At 45.5% G+C, this 13,605-nt stretch overlaps 1 protein-coding gene across 9 annotated transcripts in view; it reads right to left on the bottom strand.

Moving 5' to 3' along the window:
• The window catches only part of LOC115160763 (rap guanine nucleotide exchange factor 4-like), a 51,265-nt gene that overhangs the window by 12,005 nt on the left and 25,655 nt on the right, over nt 1–13,605 (bottom strand). For 8 of the 9 annotated variants that reach the window (XM_029711140.1, XM_029711143.1, XM_029711142.1 and 5 more), the window contains 10 exons: nt 10,165–10,215; nt 9,935–10,041; nt 9,675–9,796; nt 9,379–9,562; nt 9,119–9,203; nt 7,432–7,492; nt 7,122–7,198; nt 6,758–6,904; nt 3,590–3,693; nt 2,495–2,580 (listed from right to left, as the gene is read on the bottom strand). In XM_029711140.1, coding sequence (XP_029567000.1) covers nt 2,495–2,580; nt 3,590–3,693; nt 6,758–6,904; nt 7,122–7,198; nt 7,432–7,492; nt 9,119–9,203; nt 9,379–9,562; nt 9,675–9,796; nt 9,935–10,041; nt 10,165–10,215 — 1,024 coding nt within the window. The remainder of the gene's footprint in view (nt 1–2,494; nt 2,581–3,589; nt 3,694–6,757; nt 6,905–7,121; nt 7,199–7,431; nt 7,493–9,118; nt 9,204–9,378; nt 9,563–9,674; nt 9,797–9,934; nt 10,042–10,164; nt 10,216–13,605) is intronic. The other variant, XM_029711141.1, reaches the window with a different exon arrangement.

The following is a 13,605-nucleotide window of genomic DNA, read 5'->3' as shown; positions in this document are numbered from 1 at the left end:
CAGTCCTTTTCCTGTAGTCCACAATCATCTCCTTTGTCTTGATCACGTTGAGGGAGAAGTTGTTGTCCTTGCACCACACGGCCAGGTCTCTGACCTCCTCCCTATAGGCGGTCTCATCGTTGTCGGTGATTAGGCCTACCACTGTTGTGTCATCAGCAAACTTAATGATGGTGTTGGAGTCGTGCCTGGCTGTGCTGTCTTGAGTGAACAGGGAGTACAGGAGGGACTGAGCACGCACCCGAGGGGCCCCCGTGTTGAGGATCAGCGTGGCGGATGTGTTGTTACCTACCCTTACCACCTGGGGGGCAGCCCGTCAGTAAGTCCAGGATTCAGTTGCAGAGGGAGGTGTTTCGTCCCAGCGTCCTTAGCTTAGTGATGAGCTTTGAGGGCACTATGGTGTTAAACGCTGAGCTGTAGTTAATGAATAGCATTCTCACATAGGTGTTCCTTTTGTCCAGGTGGGAAAGGGCAGTGTGGAGTGCAATACTGATTGCATCATCTGTGGATCTGTTGGTGCAGTATGCAGATTGGAGTGGGTCTAGGGTTTCTGGGATAATGGTGTTGATGTGAGCCATGACCAGCCTTTCAAAGCATTTCATGGCTACAGACGTGAGTGCTACGAGTCAGTAGTCATTTAGGCAGGTTACCTTAGTGTTCTTGGGCACAGGGACTATGGTGGTCTGCTTGAAACATGTTGGTATTACAGACTCGGACAGGAAGAGGTTGAAAATGTCAGTGAAGACACTTGCCAGTTGGTCAACATGCTCGGAGTACACGTCCTGGTAATCCATCTGGCCCAGTGGCCTTGTGAATGTTGACCTGTTTAAAGGTCTTACTCACATCGGCTGCGGAGAGCGTTATCACACAGTTGTCCGGAACAGCTGATCCTCTCATGCATGTTTCAGTGTTGCTTGCCTCGAAGCAAGCATAAAAGTTATTTAGCTCGTCTGGTAGGCTCGTCACTGGGCAGCTCTCGGCTGTGCTTCCTTTTGTGGTCTGTAATAGTTTGCAAACACTATTTGATGGTTCATCAGAGGGCATAGCGGGATTTCTTGAAAGCGGCAGCTCTACTCTTTAGCTCAGTGCGAATGTTGCCTTTAATCAATGGCTTCTGGTTGGGGTATGTACGTAGTCACTGTGGGGACGACGTCCTCAATGCACTTATTGATAAAGCCAGTGACTGATGTGGCGTACTCCTCAATGCCATCGGAACTGGAACATATTCCAGTCTGTGCTAGCAAAACAGTCCTGTAGTTTAGCATCTGCTTCATCTGACCACTTTTTTATAGACCGAATCCCTGGTGCTTCCTGCTTTAATCTTTGCTTGTAAGCAGGAATCAGGAGGATAGAGTTATGGTCAGATTTGCCAAATGGAGGGCGAGGGAGAGCTTTGTAATTGTCTCTGTGTGTGGAGTGGTCTAGAATTGTTTCCCCCTCTGGTTGCACATTTAACATGCTGACAGAAATTAGGTTAAACTGATTTAAGTTTCCCTGCATTAAAGTCCCCGGCCACTAGGAACGCCGCCTCTGGATGAGCGATTTCCTGTTTGCTTATGGCGGAATACAGCTCATTGAGTGTGGTTTTAGTGCCAGCCTCGGTCTGTGGTGGTATGTAGACAGCTACGAAAAACACAGATGAAACTCTAGGTAGATAGTGTGGTCTACAGCTCATCAACCTCAGGTGAGCAAAACCCTGAGACTTCCTTAGATATTGTGCACCAGCTGTTGTATACAAATGTGCATAGGCCACGCGTCTTACCAGAGGCTGCTGTTCTGTCCTGCCGATAGTGAGTATAACCCGTCAGTTGTATGTTATTAATGTCGTCATTCAGCCACGACTCGGTGAAACATAAGATATTACAGTTTTTAAATGTCCCGTTTGTAGGACCTATGTGCTTTCAGTTCGTCCCATTTATTTTCCAGCGATTGAACGTTAACTAGCGGAACGGAAGGCAAGGGCAGATTAGCCACTCATCGCCTGATCCTCACAAGGCATCCTGATCTCTTTCCACGAAACCTACGTTTTCTTTTCCAGCGAATCACGGGGATCTGGGCCTGGTCGGGTGTCCGTAGTATATCCCTCTCGTCTGACTCATTGAAGAAGAACTCCTCGTCCAATTTGAGGTGAGTAATCGCTGTTCTGATGTCCAGAAGCACTTTTTGGTCATAAGAGATGGTAGCAGCAATATTATGTACGAAACGAGTTACGAACAACGCGAAAAAACAAACAAAATAGCATGGTTGGTTAAGAGCCGATAAGACGGCAGCTTTAAAAAAAAAATATATATATATATATATATATATATATATATAATATAAATTTTAAAAAATATCAGTGTTGAAATATTTGTCATTGAAAATAAGAATTTGTTCTTAACTGACTTGCCTAGTTCAATAAAGGTAAACATTTTTTTTTTTAATGGTCCTTACACAGAAATACAATGGTCCACAGTGGCGAGAGATGTTATTGGAGTGACAGAGTGCACTACTCTACCTGATTCGTTGAGGTGAGAGTCCAGTCGCATCATTTCCAGAAAGTGCTCCAGAATCTTCTCCGGTGTCCCGGACATCACAGTGTATCTGGAATGGCAGTGTCAATCAATCACCTACTTCATTAATCAAGACAAGTTTACTGCTAGTGCTCACTACTGTTCCTATGCCACACTTCAATTACCTGTGTCCTCTGAATACCTGGCTGTGATTACTACATTAGATAATAATCCACAAACAGTCAAAGAGGTCCTGACCACTGCTGTAGGTTTTAGGGGGATGGCTGGGTGAGAAAGGGTGTGGAAGCCTCTCCATAGGTAAAACACAGGAAGAGACCACCACTCAACATAAGAATCAACACGCTACAGCCAGGCTTGTTGTGATTGGCTAGTTAACGGGAGACAGAGGACGAGGCGTGTCTATCCCAAATGGGACCCTATTCCCTATAGGGCCCTGGTAAATAGAAAGTAGGGAAAAGGATGCCGTTTGGGACGCAGGCGGTGTGTGCCAGGCACTCCACGGGGGAAGGAGAGGAGCTTGACACCCTCACACTCTTCATGTGACTGGCGCTGTGGTTGATTAGAGGCCAACCCTGGCGGAGTGATTGTGACCCGCAGGGCCTGCCTTCTCCCCGGGAGCCCATCTCTCAGTCATTACCATTAATGTCTCTCTCTCCATTACTGCAGCCGCGGTCACTAACAGCAGCTGCCATTAAGACTAGCTAGTAGCTAACAGACGTCTGCAGCCTTGTAGCCTCAGTCTTGGCTTTACACTAGAACTTCTACCCCCGGGCCACCAGATCCGCACTACTATACACTCTTTAGCCGAGGGTAGCTCACAAACTCACCCACTTTTTACACTCACTCTGTGCACATTTTCAAGAGTCTCTCACACTAACCTCACTCTCTGTTATGAATCTAACGTCAAGAGACATTATCACACACATGACCCTCCCAACAGGAGAGAATCTCACACACCCACGGTCCCCTTTTTAACTTCCTATAGAACTCTACCTCTATTGAACAGTGCTGCTACAGAAAGTAGTTCAATCATATTGTGAGGAGATGACTGGGTGAGACAGATAGAGTTAGCTCAGTACTTGTAGTGTGAGGAGGAGGTGGTGCTGTTGCTGCTGGGGCTCTTCTCCAGGACCAGAACATCCTGATAATGCTCTTTCAAACGCACCGTGTTGGCCTCCACATCCTGGACACACACACACACACACACACACACACACACACAACTGATCATTATATCATTGTACTGTAGTTATGTTTTATTATCAAATTCCATGCCATTCCTAATGACTACAAGTGGTTGTTATCTGGATTACAAGATTTTGAAAATGAATAAATACATTCCCGACCGAATAGTGCTGTAGCAAATCCTGCAGAGTAGACCATCAAAATTGCTGGGATGACTTCTCTCTCCGACTCTAGTGGCATCTGGTAGTTAACATGGAGGCTGCACTACATTACATCATCCCATCAGAACTATGGTACTGTAAGCATGGTGGATTAGTTTGCTAGTACAACTGACAGGGAGACTGGGCGGTCAGCATTTTGACTGAGGCGGAGTCACAAATGGCACCCTATTGTCTTTGTAGTGCACTACTTTTGACCAGGATGTGCACTTTATAGGGAATAGGGTGCCATTTGGGAAGCAGACTATGTGGCCCAGAAGCCCATCAGTCCAAAGCCAACAGGAGATTTACAGAGGAGGAGGACTCAATGAGCCGCATACAAAGGGTCTGCTTCTGTGGATCACACAGATGTCCATCATCCATCCGCTTTTCAGTAGACACAATCAAGACCCTGATGTCCTATCAAAGTCCAACGCAAGCTGCACGTGGGCGGAGCTAAACAATAGGCTGTGGAGGGAGAATGTAGAGAGACTGACAGCCCAAACGCAGGCAGATGTCGATATTGATCTAGTATTGATGGTTGCATCTTACAATCCAACCGTATTGTATGCAGCCGGTAATACACTCGTATCCCCTGTGGACCGGTTCATACCTAAAACATTCTCCACTCAGGCTGCAAAGGCATCGATTTCCTCCTGAACTAAACTCAGCAAAAAAAGAAACGTCCCTTTTTTAGGACCCTGTCTTTCAAAGATAATTCGTAAAAATCCAAATAGATCTTCAATGTAAAGAGTTTAAACACTGTTTCCCATGCTTGTTCAATGAACCATAATCAATTAATGAACATGCACCTGTGGAACGGTCGTTAAGACTAACAGCTTACAGACGGTTGGCAATTAAGGTCACAGTTATGAAAACTTAGGACACTAAAGAAGCCTTTCTACGGACTCTGAAAAACACCAAAAGAAAGATGCCCAGGGTCCCTGCTCATCTGCGTGAATGTGCTTTAGGCATGCTGCAAGGAGGCATGAGGACTGCAGATGTGGCCAGGGCAATAAATTGCAATGTCCGTACTGTGAGACGCCTAAGACAGCGCTACAGGGAGGCAGCGCTACAGGGAGGCAAGACGGACAGCTGATCGTCCTCGCAGTTGCAGACCACGTGTAACACCTGCACAGGATCGGTACATCCGAACATCACACAGGTACAGGATGGCAACAACAACTGCCCGAGTTACACCAGGAACGCACAATCCCTCCATCAGTGCTCAATAGGATGAGAGAGGCTGGACTGAGGGCTTGTTGGCCTGTTGTAAGGCAGGTCCTCACCAGACATCACCGGCAACAACGTCGCCTATGGGCACAAACCCATCATTGCTGGACCAGACAGGACTGGCAAAAAGGGCTCTTCACTGACGAGTGACGGTTTTGTCTCACCAGGGGTGATGGTCGGATTTGCGTTTATCGTCGATGGAATGAGCGTTACATCGAGGCCTGTACTCTGGAGCGGGATCGATTTGGAGGTGGAGGTTCCGTCATGGTCTGGGGCGGTGTGTCACAGCATCATCGGACTGAGCTTGTTGTCATTGCAGGCAATCTCAATGCTGTGCATTACAGGGAAGACATCCTCCTCACTCATGTGGTACCCTTCCTGCAGGCTCATCCTGACATGACCCTCCAGCATGACAATGCCACCAGCCATATTGCTCATTCTGTGCGTGATTTCCTGCAAGACAAGAATGTCAGTGTTCTGCCATGGCCAGCGAAGAGCCCGGATCTCAATCCCATTGAGCACGTCTGGGACCTGTTGGATCGGAGGGTGAGGGCTAGGGCCATTCCCCCCAGAAATGTCTGGAAACTAGCAGGTACCTTGGTGGAAGGGTGGGGTAAGAAGAACTGGCAAATCTAGTGCAGTCCATGAGGAGGAGATGCACTGCAGTACTTAATGCAGCTGGTGGCCACACCAGATACTAACTGTAACTTTTGATTTTGACCCCCCCCTTTTGTTCAGGGACACATTATTCCATTTCTGTTAGTCACATGTCTGTGGAACTTGTTCAGTTTATGTTGTTGAATCTTGTTATGTTCATACAAATATTTACACATGTTACGTTTGCTGAAAATAAACGCAGTTGACAGTGAGAGGACGTTTCTTTTTTTGTTTAGATTTATTGACGAGGGGGAAAAAAAGGGGGAAATATGTGTGCTTTCTTTATGGCTAATGCTACTTCCTGATGTTGCGCCCTGCATGCAGAATGCTGCAGCCTGATTGGCTGAACGCGATAGGCAACATCCGGAACTAGCATTCCTTCCTAGGTATTAACCACTTTAGCATGGTGGTGGAAAATGGTGTTTCATAAAGAAAGTATGCATATTTCCCCTGTTTTTTCCCACCTTCTCACCGTCAAATCTAGTTCAGGAGCAAATTGATGCATTTGCAGCCTGAATGGAGAATGTTTTAGGTACGAACCGGTCCACGGGGATATGAGTGTATTGCCAGCTGCATACAAGCGTTTGGACGGTAAGATGGCAACGACTCAATATCGCCATCTGCCGGCCAGTGGGCTAAGAGACTGACAGCTGACAGTTTGGCTTTAGCGTTTATACCGTACCTCTCCTATAGACAACTGTCTCCAATGAACCACAAAGTTGATAGTAGTCTATCATTAAAACAATTATATACGAAAACGGGGACTTGACTCTTAACTGGTACAACTGGTTAATGTATGCATCATTCTAATGAACGTTTACACCTCTGCGATGTTGAATCCGAATCTCAAACAATAGAGGGAGACTATACCGTTGAATACAGATAAAGTGGAATTTCACTGAGCTTAGTGGACAGAGGTGAAGGGGGCCATGCCATCTCCTGTGAGGACAAACAGGACTTCCCCAGATAACTCACTTTGAGGATCCGATTGAAGTCCTCCTTATCCACACGTAGGAAGTGGCAGTTATCCTCTCGTAGAACAATGGAGGCGGCGCGGGGGGCATCGTTGACCAGGGCAAGCTTCCCAAAGTCATCTCCCTCATGCAGCGTGCAAACAACCCCCTATGTGAAACAGGACAAGAATAAGCAAACAAAGAACGGCTGTGCCTTAAAGGGCATAAGATGACAAGCATACAATACTTTTACATCTGCATGTAATTTATCCACTCTCATATTTTCTATAATTGGCTATAGTGATTAGCTGAATACTGATCAAATGGGGATGAGTCGTATGACATGCCAGATTCAAATAACATTTGAACAATCTTTTTTTTTTTACCTTTCCATAAATGACAACGTTTACAGAGCCTTTTAGAATGATGTACCACGATGTGCCTTCCTCCCCTTGATTGAACACTAAGTGAAAATGATAACATATCAAAATGGATATTATCCAACAAAACATTTCCAAGAATGCATCTCAATGCATTAACTTACAGAAACAACCGCAAAGGATTTACTATTTAATCCGGGATTTTCTTTCTGCCTCCATATAGATGATGCACTTATAAATCAATGAATAGCGTACAAAGTTGATCAAGTTAAAAGGGGTTGAACTCTGGACATGGAGGCAGTGATAAACTACTTACACACGGTTCCTGCTTTGGCATGGGACTCAAAGATCAGGACTCCGGCTAACTCCTTCTTTACCTGTAGAAGCAGGGGGGGAAAACACAGCTAGGTTACAGGGTTGACATCATACAGTGCCTTGCAAAAGTATTCACCCCCTTGGCCTTTTTCCTATTTTGTTTCATTACAACCTGTAATTGAAATGGATTTTCATTTGGATTTCATGTAATGAACATACACAAAACTGTCCAAATTGGTGAAATGAAAAGAAAAAAAAATGTAAACTGAAAAGTGGGCTATGAAGCCCCTAAATAAGATCTGGTGCAACCAATTACCTTCAGAAGTCACACAATTAGTTAAATAAAGTCCACCTGTGTGCAATCTAAGTGTCACATGATCTCAGTATATATACACCTGTTCTGAAAGGCCCCAGAGTCTGCAACACCACTAAGCAAGGGGCACCACCAAGTAAGTGGCACTATGAAGACCAAGGAGCTCTCCAAACAGGTCAGGGACAAAGTTGTGGAGAAGTACAGATCAGGGTTGGGTTATAAAAAAATATCTGAAACTTTGAACATCCCACGGAGCACCATTAAATCCATTATTAAAAAATGGAAAGAATATGGCACCACAACAAACCTGTCAAAAGAGGGCTGCACACCAAAACTCACGGACCAAGCAAGGAGGGCATTAATCAGAGAGACCAAAGATAACCCTGAAGCTCCACAGCGGAGATTGGAGTACCTGTCCATAGGTCCACTTTAAGCCGTACACTCCACAGAGCTGGGCTTACGGAAGAGTGGCCAGAAAAAAGCCATTGCTTAAAGAAAAAAATAAGCAAACATGTTTGTTGTTCGCCAAAAGGCATATGGAAGAAGGTACTCTGTTCAGATGAGACTAAAATTGAGCTTTTTGGCCATAAAGGAAAACGCTATGTCTGGCGCAAACCCAACGGCTCTCATCACCCCGAGAACACCAACCCCACAGTGAAGCATGGTGGTGGCAGCATCATGCTGTGGGGATGTTTTTCCATCGGCAGGGACTGGGAAACTGGTCAGAATTGAAGGATGGCGCTAAATACAGGGAAATTCTTGAGGGAAACCTGTTTCAGTCTTCCAGAGATTTGAGACTGGGACAGAGGTTCACCTTCCAGCAGGACAATGACCCTAAGCATACTGCAATAGCAACACTCGGGGGGTTTAAAGGGAAACATTTAAATGTCTTGGAATGGCCTAGTCAAAGCCCAGACCTCAATCCAATTGAGAATCTGTGGTATGACTTAAAGATTGCTGTACACCAGCGGAACCCATCCAACTTGAAGGAGCTGGAGCAGTTTTGCCTTGAAGAATGGGCAAAAATTTCAGTGGCTAGATGTGCCAAGCTTATAGAGACATACCCCAAGAGACATGCAGCTGTAATTGCTGCAAAAAGTGGCTCTACAAAGTATTGACTTTGGGGGGGGTGAATAGTTATGCATGCTCAAGTTTTCAGTTTTTTTTGTCTTGTAAAATATGTTTTATTGTGAAACAAACATCTTCAAAGTGGTAGTCAGGTTGTGTAAATCAAAAGATACAAACCCCTCAAATCTATTTTAATTCCAGGTTGTAAGGCAACAAAATAGGAAAAATGCCAGGGGGGGTGAATACTTTCGCAAGCCACTGTATACGGCCGACAATGAATTATGAATGTAACTGAATCTGTACTCACAGTGGTGGATAGGTGAGATAAGGCTTTTATATGGAGCAGCTCCTCATAAATTATCTCCAAATCATCCGCTGTCCTCTGTCCTGGCCTGGAGAAGGGGAAACATGCACCAATAAAACAAATCATTTTTAAATGTATTAACTTTAAACAGGACCTTCGCATCAGCTTTGCACTTTGCTTACATATCTTATTCATCTTGCCTAACCCAAACTCTCCAGACCTGCATACATCCTACCCGCAGGTGGCGATCTCTGTGATCTTACTGTTTCCTCAGGATCATGCGCATGTGTGCGTCAGGGCCGATTTGGGAGAGGAGGAGGAGAGTATCCTGTAGCTCCTCATTGCTCTCCCTGGCCTCCTCCTCAGTGGGCAGGGGAGCGTCCTCCTGCTCATCATCCAAGAAACGGTAGAACAGATACTTGTCCTGGAAGGTCAGCTCCTGGTCCACTGCAACCCCAACAAACAGAGAACACAGAGGGTTTAGAAATGGACCGGCTTTCACATGCACACAGACAGAGAGGTTACTCTTAGCATGGTCTACTGGACTGTTCTGGCTCACCGTGGTTGAGAACTCCTTCCTCCAGCAGCACCTGCCACATGCCCACTGCTTGAATGCGAGTGTGAACACAGGAGCTCTGCTGCATCTGCCAGTCAACCAGCTCTGTTCCCACACAGCATTGCCTGCAGGAGATACACACATCACATCAGGAAATACATACAGCAAAAAACAAACATAACCAATGCACAAACAGACAGATGTACACGTACTGTGATATGAGTGTACCAGGTGTACATGGTACAGGGGATATTCCAACCCACCTGTATGTCTTCAGGTGGTACTTCCTGTCTCGGATGATGTGGGGAGCTCTGGAGAGGATGGCATCACGTAGAACCTTCCCTGCTCGCATGATCTTCTCAGATGGGACCTGTGGGGAGAAAATGGGCCTTATAATAGAGGAGAGGCCAGGCCTTATAATAGAGGAGAGAAAAGGAGATCAATGGACAGATACAGATGAGATGGCCTCTATTGGTGTGATGGTCTTTACTACCTGAGAAATGGATTTAGGATGGAGTTTGGCTGGGTTTTCTGTGAAGGATTTCTGAAAAGTAAAATGACATGACAATGACTGGAAAACGCACGCACACACACACACACACACACACACACATACATACATACGGAAACATCATGGATTTCAAAAACTCCTTAAAACACTTCTGCGAGCAGGCCTTTCTAAATCGACCTGGCCCCGGTATCCTGGAAGGATATTGACCTCATCCCGTCAGTAGAGGATGCCTGGTTGTTCTTTAAAAGTGCTTTCCTCGCCATCTTAAATAAGCATGCCCCTTTCAAAAAATGTTGAACTAAGAACAGATATAGCCCTTGGTTCACCCCAGACTTGACTGCCCTTAACCAGCACAAAAACACCCTGTTGTAGTCCCCGCGATATGCAACTTTTACATTTTACATTTTAGTAATTTAGCAGACGCTCTTATCCACAGCGACTTACAGTAGTGAATGCATATATTTCATGCGTTTTTTTTTTTGTACTGGGCCCCCGTGGGAATCGAACCCACAACCCTGGCGTTGCACACACCATGCTGGCGTTGCAAACACCATGCTCTACCAACTGAGCCAACTTTTCAGGGAAGTCAGGAACCAATATACACAGTCAGTTAGGAAAGCAAAGGCTAGCTTTTTCAAACAGAAATTTCCATCCTGCAGCACTAATTGCAAAAAGTTTTGGGACACTAAAGTCCATGGAGAATAAGAGCACCTCCTCCCAGCTGCCCACTGCACTAAGGCTAGGAAACAGTGTCACCACCGATAAATCCACAATACTCGAGAATTTCAATAAGCATTTCTCTACGGCTGGCCTTGCTTTCCATCTGGCTACCCCTACCCCGGTCAACAGCTCTGCACCCCCCGCAACAACTGGCCCAAGCCCACCCCCGCTTCTCCCAAATCCAGCCACGCTCAAGGTCCTAAACGATATCATAACCGCCATTGATAAAGACAGTACTGTGCAGCAGTCTTCATTGACCTGGCCAAGGCTTTCGACTCTGTCAATCACCGTATTCTTATCGGCAGACTCAACAGCCTTGGTTTCTCTAATGACTGCCTCACCTGGTTCACTCATGCTGCCAAACATGCCCTTGTAAAACAGACTATCCTATCGATCAGTGGTTCTTAACCTGGGTTCGATCGAACCCCAGGGGTTCGGTGAGTCAGTCTCAGGGGTTCGGCGGAGGTCAAGACACACACCCGACTCATATGATTCGTGATGACACGCCCCGCTTGGCCATCATTGGCTGCAGGTGATCACGCAACATCGCTTGGCCTATCTGTGCTGCAGGGAATTTGGCGCGCTCAGTAGTCGAATTGTGACTGTCGTGATGGTACGTCGTGTGATTTCTTTCTTAATATTTTAATCCCTTCATACTATGTCGAGCAAAAAAAGAAAGTGTTCGGACGAATATGTACAATATGGATTCACATGTATAACGGAACGTGATGAGAGTCAGCGTCCTAACTGCATGATTTGCAATGCCAAGTTGAGCAATTCTAGTCTAGCACCGGCAAAACTAAGAGAACACTTCCTTAAGCTGCATGGAGATGAACAATACAAGAACACAACGCTCGCTGAATTCAAGGTGAAGAGAGCCATTTTTCCAATTAAGAAGGGTTCGGTGAATGCACATATGAAACTGGTGGGGGTCAGTACCTCCAACAAGGTTAAGAACCACTGCTATCGATCCTTCGGCGATGTCATTTACAAAATAGCCTCCAACACTCTACTCAGCAAATTGGATGCAGTCTATCACAGTTCCATCCGTTTTGTCACCAAAGCCCCATATACTACCCACCACTGCGACCTGTATGCTCTCGTTGGCTGGTCCTCGCTACATATTCGTCGCCAAACCCACTGACTCCAGGTCATCCATAAGTCTATGCTACGTAAAGCTCAGCCTCATCGCAGCTCACTGGTCACCATAGCAACACCCACCCATAGCACACGCTCCAGCAGGTATATTTCACTGGTCATCCCCAAAGCCAACACCTCCTTTGGCCGCCTTTCCTTCTAGTTCTTTGCTGTCAATGACTGGAACGAATTGCAAAAATCACTGAAGTTGGAGACTTGTATCTCCCTCACTAACTTTAAGCATCAGCTGTCAGAGCAGCTTACTGATCGCTGCAGCTGTACAGAGCCCATCTGTAAATAGCCCATCTGTCACGTCCTGACCAGTATAAGGGTTATTTGTTATTGTACTTTGGTCAGGACGTGGCAGAGGGTATTTTGTTTATGTGGTTCGGGGTGGTGATTTATTTAGTAGGGTGTTGGTTTAGTTAGTTCTGGGTTTTTGGGGTTATGTTCTAGGTTTGTATTTCTATGTGGTCTCTAGTCTTTTGTATTTCTATGTCTAGTTTATTGGGGTTGGACTCTCAATTGGAGGCAGGTGTTTTCTAGTTGCCTCTGATTGAGAGTCCTATATATGGGTATGTGTTTGGTTAAGTGTTGGTGGGAGATTGTTTCTTGTTTTGCCTGTGTGAGCATGACAAGACTGTTTTGTTGTTCGTGCTTTCTTCGTTTTGGTGTTCTCTTTAAAATAAATATCAAGATGAGCATCCACATTCCTGCTGCGTTTTGGTCCTCTATTCCCGACGACAACCGTTACACCATCTAATCTACCTACCTCATCCCCATATGTGTTTGTTTTTCTGCTCTTTTGCACACCAGTATTTCTACTTGCACATCCTCATCTGCACGTCTATCACTCCGGTGTTAATTGCTAAATAGTAATTACATTGCCACTATGGCCCATTTATTGCCTTCCCTCCTTACTTCATTTGAACACACTGTACACAGATTTTTCTATTGTGTTATTGAGTGTACGTTTGTTTAACCCATGTGTAACTCTGTTGTTTTTGTCGCACACTGATTTGCTTGATCTTGGCCAGGTCGCACTTGTAAATGAGAACTTGTTCTCAACTGGCCTACCTGGTTAAATAAAACAACTAAAAATGGATTTCAAAATAAAAGCACAAAGTGAAGGACAAGGATGATAAGAACATTTGAGATTGTATGACACACGATACAGACTTCAGTGAATGGCCACAGATCCCTCCCTATCAATGATGACAGAGATTAGGCCCTTGTGAAGATGTAGCCTTTACCACTATCAACCAGGGGCGTAATTTCAGATAAACCTAGGGTATGGCAAAATGACAGCTGTACAGATGCGCTCTCCAAAAAGCCAGCCAGCCATACAAACAGCCTTCCCTCCCACTCCCAGGCATTCCAATGGTCCTAAAGTCAGCCTGCTAATACTGCTAAACTGCATTTGCCTTTAAAAATCAGGATTGGAATGATTTCAGTAGCCCATTTTAAATTGTTGGTGTTGGGCCATACTCAATTGACAACCATGCTAACACTGTCAACAGGGCCCTGTTATATCGGAAGTTAAATCAACAGCTGGTGTCTGTCTGT

This window comes from Salmo trutta, chromosome 24 (assembly GCF_901001165.1).
Source record: "Salmo trutta chromosome 24, fSalTru1.1, whole genome shotgun sequence".
In the NCBI taxonomy this organism is placed as follows: domain Eukaryota; kingdom Metazoa; phylum Chordata; class Actinopteri; order Salmoniformes; family Salmonidae; genus Salmo; species Salmo trutta.
The sequence above is the reverse complement of the archived record's forward strand: the minus strand, read 5'-3'. Positions and strand labels throughout refer to the sequence as shown.